The sequence below is a fragment of the Labeo rohita genome, chromosome 8, assembly GCF_022985175.1.
Source record: "Labeo rohita strain BAU-BD-2019 chromosome 8, IGBB_LRoh.1.0, whole genome shotgun sequence".
Lineage (NCBI taxonomy): Eukaryota > Metazoa > Chordata > Actinopteri > Cypriniformes > Cyprinidae > Labeo > Labeo rohita.
Window position 1 is genome coordinate 11684105 of NC_066876.1, and position 7742 is coordinate 11691846.

General features: G+C 36.3%; 1 protein-coding gene and 1 long non-coding RNA gene across 2 annotated transcripts; both read right to left on the reverse strand.

Annotated features, from left to right (window-relative positions):
• Window positions 1–231: 231 nt before the first annotated feature.
• LOC127169906 (globoside alpha-1,3-N-acetylgalactosaminyltransferase 1) lies at window positions 232–3493 on the reverse strand. The gene is made up of 7 exons (XM_051117581.1): window positions 3380–3493; window positions 2666–2695; window positions 2527–2562; window positions 2326–2361; window positions 2058–2090; window positions 1832–1966; window positions 232–1684 (listed from the first exon to the last, which is right to left on the reverse strand). The coding sequence occupies exons 1-7, from the start codon at window positions 3454–3456 to the stop codon at window positions 991–993; spliced, it is 1041 nt and encodes a 346-aa protein (XP_050973538.1). The 5' UTR covers window positions 3457–3493; the 3' UTR covers window positions 232–990.
• Window positions 3494–5049: 1556 nt separating this feature from the next.
• LOC127169235 (uncharacterized) lies at window positions 5050–7241 on the reverse strand. The gene is made up of 3 exons (XR_007828220.1): window positions 6663–7241; window positions 6473–6540; window positions 5050–5550 (listed from the first exon to the last, which is right to left on the reverse strand). It is a non-coding gene; the product is annotated as an uncharacterized LOC127169235 (long non-coding RNA).
• Between the last annotated feature and the right edge of the window lie 501 nt (window positions 7242–7742).

A 7742-nucleotide genomic window follows, 5' to 3' on the forward strand; every position in this document is an offset into this window, starting at 1 on the left:
TTTTTTAATCTCAACTTATATTATTTTCTCTGTGTTGTTGTTGTCGTCTCTGTGCACTGGAAGCCTGTGACACCAAAACAAATTCCTTGTATGCGTAAGCATACTTGGCAATAAAAGCTGTTCTGATTCTGATAACATCCAGTAAACAGCTGAAACTTGAACAAAGACCCAAATCAGTTCTGAAAAGCTGTTACGTTTAGTCAAGTCACCTTTATTTTTATAATGCTCTATATAGAATATAACTTGTCAAACAGGAAAATTGTGTATCATTAATGCAAGGGGACAATAGTAAACAGTGATTTTTTTTGTCTTTCTTTCTCTTATCATTGAGTTTAGTTTAGTGTGCTATTATCTATATAATAGTTAATAATGTGTTTATGTTAAAATGTATATTCATAAAAACATTTAATTATACAAGTATTAAACAAGTATACATAGTTATACAAATATAAACATATACAATTCAAAGGATATAATATTTATATAAATAATATACATGTATAACATAGTTGTAAATTTGTTTTACAGTGTCAAAATGTTGTATGTTACACATTATTTTAGTGGATACCCAAGCATACAAAAAGGCAGGTTATATTTTTGCAGTATTACCCAGAAAATATCATTTAAATATGATATTTAGTTTTAACTTTAGTCCTTGTAGCTCCCTAAACATCCTCCCTCAACTCTCTCAATAAAAGTGGTAAAACAAAGGATTGTCGGTGCTTTCAAAACACGCAAATTGAGTTCGGTTTCATAATAAAGAGTATTGCCAAAAGTTTGATAAGTTCGTATTGTGAGTGTTTTGGCAGATTTAGTTTCTGATGCCACATTGTGCTCATAAACATCTGTACATGTCTGCGATTATCCATTTCTTGGTGGCAGATGTTGACTTCCCTGTTGCCAGTATGACCTGTTAACAGATTCACAATGTCTTATGGTACGACTGTAAGAACACACCATGTCAGTGTAGCTGAATACTGGCAACAGTTTTTATGTGTTTGGACGAACTTCAGCATAGTTTTTAGGTACGCTAGTGAAGCGAACTATTTTTATTTGGGCTGCACCTTCACTGATGCTCCGCCACATATATTCAGGAGAGAGCAGTTTACTAGGTTTGTTCAAAAGGAAATACTTGTTCAAGTGAGATTCCTCTTGCCATAACGCCTCAATGGAGTTTGCAGCATCAATTTTCAGCTGCTTGCTGCAGGTTTTGGTGAGATGAAGTACATCCTCCAAAGTGCCACCAAATGCAGCACCAGCATAATAATAATCACCTTCCCCAGCTGGAATGTATGCTAGAGACTCTGGTCTACGCTCATATGTGAATTGATTCCTTGGAACATTATAGAACCAAGGATGTATCACACCTACCAGACGACCCAAAGACTCCGCACCCCACCGGCCATAGAACTTTCCATCTATGTCAAGGCAGAAAATATAGTCGTAGACCTCACTGGACAGTTCATTCTCTATTAGTTTTTCCAGTTTTTCCATCCTTTTCATACTGATGTCCTGCCATCTGTTCAAACTCTGAACCTTTAGAACTGTCAAACTGCGGTTTTCACCCATCTTCACTTCAGGAACTGATTCTGGTTGATCTGTAAACAAGTAGTAATGCACTCGAAATCCAACAAAGTAATGCTCCTCTGCTGACTCCAGAAAGTCTTTGACAAAACGAGTGTATCTGACAAACAGAAAAAACAAATACAGGGAGATATATTATGGTTCATTTATCCTTTAATCATTACTATTACTAAAAACAAGGAAAAACAGAGAAGCAGAAACAAATTAGAATTATTAATACAAGATGAGAGGAATCATGAAGACTTACTTTCCCAAAGCGAAGGCAGTGGTTGCTATGGTGAGATTCTGTTGTTTGTAGATAGAGTCAATCAGTGTGGGGTCAAAGGTTCCCTCCCAAATGATTGGAGCTGACCATGGTGTCACAGAAGCAACATCTGTCCGACTTCATTAAAAACACACATACAGCGCTGCAATCATTCCATTCAGGAGTGGAAACCGCTATAACAGGTTGATACTAAAAACACAATACTGACCCTACCGACGCACTCGGCTGGTCGTACAACAACCTGTGATCAAAATGATTAAGCAGAAAGAACAACAGACATTTTACTTGTTCATGAAGTTGATACACATTTTTTTTTTCCATCTATGAACTTAAGACATCATCATTTAAACTTACTGCTCATCTGATCACAACCACAAAAAAAACACAAGAATGTTTCTGTCTGGAGCACTAATCCTTATTAACTATGGATCAACTTAAAAATAAAGTCACTTTTAAGAAGATGATGTTTTACGCACCCCAGCAATCCAACAGCCTTTTGCTTCCATGTTTCCCTGATAATAAAAGAGTCAAACTCTTACTAATTTGAATTTGATTATGTTGTGTATGTGTGTGTGTGTGTTTGTATGCATGTTGGTGAATATGAGCATGTACATACATACTAGCATTTGTATTTTTGTGTTGAAGAGCAATGTATGTGTTTGCACATCATGACTCACTTGATGACAACTTGCTGTATTATCTGCTGATTGCAGCTTGAAACAGTAAAAAGTTAAATAATTCAGTAATGCAAACTTCTCAAGAGGACAACACATACACTGCATTTGCACCATGTTTTCCTAAGTGCACTAAACTCACCTGTTCTGATTACTGTTCAGGTAAATGAGCCTGTAAAAAAAGACACATAACTTCATGAGGAGAGATCTCTGTGTAACTGTTCTTATCTTCTTCTCAGAGTTTAGAGCAGGGGTGCCCAAACTCTGTCCTGGAGGGCTGGTGTTCTGCAGAGTTTAGCTCCAACTTGCCTCAACACAACTGCCGAGAAGTTTCTATTATGCCTATTATGAACTTGATTAGCTGGTTTAGGTGTGTTTAGGGTTGGAGTTAAACTCTGCAGAACAGCGGTTCTCCAGGACAGAGTCTGGGCACTCCTGGTTTAGAGTTTTATGTCTAAAATGCAGAGTAATAAATTGCTTTATATTGTAGGGTTGAAAATCAACTAAGACTTTTCCCTTTTTGTCACAAGCAATCCTACAACCTGAATCACTATAGTGAAACCACCCTTAATATGATACATTTTGAGAATAAAATAAGAATATACACATTTTAAAGGGGTCATAAAATGCAGTTTCATAAAATGTTTCTCGAAGTTAGTTCATAAAGATTTTTGCGTTATAAATACGCATAAACAGAATAGAGTCGCAATACCATGCTAAATAATTCATGTACTTCTCCTGGCCACATTTCAAGCAGTGGTAATGTTACCAACTTCTGAGAAATAATACTGCATTATTATTCACAACCCAAACACAAAGACAAACCATCTCATATTGCTAAAGAGTAATTACATACCCACTCAATATCATCCCAAAAAACGCAAGACTGATGAGAAAAATCTGACGGAACAGCATTATTCCTGGAATACTCATGCCCACATTGATATGAAATAAGAGACTGAAGCGTTGGTGAGAGGAACAAAGCAAACGAGAGTTAGCTCCAGGAAGGAGGAGTGTATATATTTTAGACTCAAACAGACACATTAAGGTGTTACGTGACGAGAGTGGCTCCAAAAGCGCAACGTTTGTTAATAGAAGTTTTATTTCTTCTTTAATATAAGTGAGTTTGTCTTTATTGTTGCTGTGTTGTCATTACAAACTTGCCTTATTTAGTTTACATGGCCAGTAGGCTATATTTATTCATAATTTGTTAATAAAAATGTTTAATATATAAGAATTTACCATCGTATGGGAGCTCCTGCAAGCGGGCGGTATCAAGCTGTCTCATGTGAATTCTTCCTTTAAGCTTCATACGATTAACTAGATGGAGCTTTAAGCATATATTTTGTATTGTTTTCTTTTACTTAAGAAGAGACACACCTGTTATTGAACACGCACGATGGTGCAGTGCAGGGTATACGCAGGTACGGCGTAGGGGGTGAGCGGGGCACAAACTAACTCGGGGTTAGATGTAACTTTGGTTTAAATATTTCCACACAGGCTAGCGTAACCAAATTTATGATGTTTAATAGTTGCCATAGCAACACTATACAGAGAAAAAAGTGCGGCAAATTTCAAAAGCCTTTTGAAGATATCGCTGAATATTTATTTTACCATAGTAAAAGTACATTTCTGGCTGAAGTAGGTTTTTCATCTTAGTTTGTAGTTTAATTAAAAATGAGACAAATCTGCTATTATTTTAATCTTCAATCTGTTATTTATCAGTTTAGATAGTTAATTAATGCTTGGCAAACCAGCAGAAGACACTATAACCACGTTTATATTCCAGTCGTGCTGATGGGGAACGTTGTAACACTGCCCCGCTATTATTAAACTATGCTATTCTATGACATTAGCCATGTAATTTTCACTATTTACTTTTTAAAAAGAAACCACAAGAAACAGGTGAATAAAGACTCACAATCGATGTTTAATGTTGAGAAATTATTATTTCAAGAAATGTAAAGCATTTCGACCCAGTTATGTGTCTCATGTTCTATGAGAGCTGTCTTTGGAGGGAGGAGAGTGTTAGAAATTTTGTCCGACTTGAGGCGGCACCGACGCCTCGTGACTGTCACGTGGGACATCAAAGTACCGTGATAGCGATTCGAGAGCAACCGGCTGACTCAGCCGGCGCAGTCTCTTCAGAGCGGCTGCAGGAGCTCTAATGACCACATGGCTGTTTCACGATTGGCCAGATTCACCACATGACAACAATCACATGTGTTTTGGGTTCACTCTAAACCCGGATAAGTTGAATTTACTTAAAAAATTGGAGGAAACTGGTTGCCCTAAAAAATTTAAGTAATGTAAAGTTTATTTAACTTAAAATGTTTTGTAATATGAATTACAAAGGTCATTTCATTTAACTTAAAATATTTTGTAACATCATTTCATTTGCAATTATTATAACTATTATATTTAAGTCAAATATACTAATTTCCAAGTTAAATCTATATCAAATGTTTTATTTTTCCAATTTGTTAACCTAGAAAATTAAGAAAAAAGCAAACAAATAAAGGAACATTAATGCAATTTTCCCTTTTATTTTAAATCAATTCAATTACAAATATTCAATTGAAAACACAACAAAACCATTTTTTCATATCCTGAAAACATTTCCCCATAAAACATGGGAGAAAAAAAAAAGTTCAAAAAGATACTAGTTCAACAAATTAACTTATCGTTAAGCACACAAACAAGTTTTCCTCAGAATCGCAACAAACAGCATCAAAACGATATGTTTTTTCCACACTCTGAGTTCACACTATTGGCAATACTGAATTTTAGGTGTCAGCTCACCTTTTCCCGACAAAAAATATAAAATACTTTTCATACACTTAGGATAGTCCAGGTGTAGGCAGGGAAATCAGTCTGAAAACAATGGACATAGAAGGCCTGAGATTGGTCAGTTCATCCATTACCAAGCTTTCTTCCAAGATGATTCCCACTCTAGATGAGGTGAGCTGTGAACTTTCTTGATCAACACTGAAGATTCTTACTGAAGTCTGTCTTGTCAGCTGCCTCCTAACAGAGGAAGAAACAGAACGACAAATACATTATCAAGTCAGTTAGACAATGCTGTTGTTAAATACTCAAAGTCATATGCTGCCTTCACACCATGTCATAATTACTTTAATTCTGAGAGGACAACATTGTGATGTTCAGCTTGTGAGCTGTTCATGTCAATAGACTGGGAATTGCGCTTTTCTATGGCAACACTATCAATGTCTAAATTAATCTGGAGCAGTCAGATACAGTGGTTAGGTGGTACAGCTCTCAGAAAATTTCCAGTTTACAGATGGTAAGTAGACTTTAGGGTTTACGTTTAATTGTACATCTACAGAATATTTAAAGTAAAATCCACATACAAACACTACTGGCATATGGTCAGGAAGATCGGTGTTATTCAGGAAAGCTTGTAAACAACAGGAATGAGTGCAGGACAGACTCACACCATCATCATTATGAATAATCTTCTGACACACACTGTGCTAGTCAAAGTGATCATCCTCAGAACAGGTCTCAGTTAACCCACGACATACAGTTGATCTTGAACTTTGGTGTGAAGGTGGCATAAATGTGAACAAGGAAATTGTTTTGTTCTTGAATAATTTCCATGTTTGAACAAAGAGACAGGGTTTCACAGACAGGGCTTCACAGACAGGGCTTAGCTTAAGCCAGGACTAGGCCTTAGTTAAATTAAGATACTTAAATAGCTTTTATAAAAACACCTTAAAAGCTTTACTGGTGTGCATCTTGAGAAAAGAAAAATGGCACTGACATATTTTAAAATATGTCATTACAAGGTATTTTCAGTAAAGACTCCTTGTCATGTTATTAAACATGTTATTTTATTCTGAGACTGGCCTTAAGCCTTGTCTGTGAAACCAGGAGGAAAATGTGTAAATAGCAGTGCTCTCTTATCAGTTATTAGGATCATACTTACACTTTCAAAGCATCTCTTCCATTTCTTCTTTCTTCCAAAACAAGATAGTCGTTAAGAGGACTCTGAACCTAGATAGAACAGAAGTATATTCATCCGCCTTTGTATTTATACCGCTAATTAACGAAAACTTATGCTTTCAAACAATAGCCATGTCTAAATTAAACGTGGTACATTAACGTACTGCACTCACCATATTAGCTCCACCTTTGTCGCTCCTCGGCTGGAATCGCGGCTACTGTATGAGTAAAACTAAATTTACGCTCCTCACAAACAACAGCTCCTCGAGTGAAAAAGAAATCATTGAAAGAAAAAGGCAAAAAATGTTAGTCGAACTCGCCAGTCAGGGGTTCAAGCGCAGGCGAGTGAGAACACTAGCTATCAACGGATGAGAAATGTCCCGTCGTTTAGACGAACAACAACTTTTGCCGATCACAAAGAGTTTCTCGAGGGACGTGATAAAAGATAAATGGCGGAAAACAATGCCAATAGAACTATCTAAATCTAAATTTCCACATTCATCCACAGCTTAAATTCATACACAATCACAGTGACAAAATGGCGCTGTTACTCGCAGCACCGGTGAAGGAGGCGTGGTCAGGAGATAAATTTCATAATACGAGTTAATTTAACTTAAGTTTATTCACAGGTTCAAATATGTCTACAAATTAGTAGAATCTACTTATATTTTATAAGCAATGCAGTAAAACTTAAATATTGTGTTCAATTGTAATTAAATGGTTTAATTAGATACAAAATCCGGGCTTACAGTGTTTATTCTAACATCCTCAAGTCCGATAATGCTGACAAATCTGTGTTTTTAGAACAATAAAAGTGTTTTTACTGTAGTCGCAATGTTATATTGAGTCAGATCTATCATAAAACACTGATAAAAGCATATATAACCCCACTTTATTAGTATTTAAATAGTATATATTTATGTTGATCATTATTCTTGTTCAGAGTGCGCTGTATTAGGCAGTATATGAAACGTGTTTCTGTTGCTCATGAAAACTCTTTTGAAAAGTCTGTGTATTTGATAAATATTGCATTTAATTCACTTCATCTGTGACAGTGCATGCAAACACCGCGAGAGCTTCACTAACCAGAGTAAAAAGTGTCCGTCTTGACGCCTCCGTTTTCAACTCCACCCCGACTGCTCTCGGCTACTCTCGTTGATCGCCGTCTGTAGCCGTAGATGAAGTCGAACACACCTAATGACTTCCGGTCTGTCGCTTGTTGTTCGTCGGAGATAGCGGAAAGGCGGCTTTAC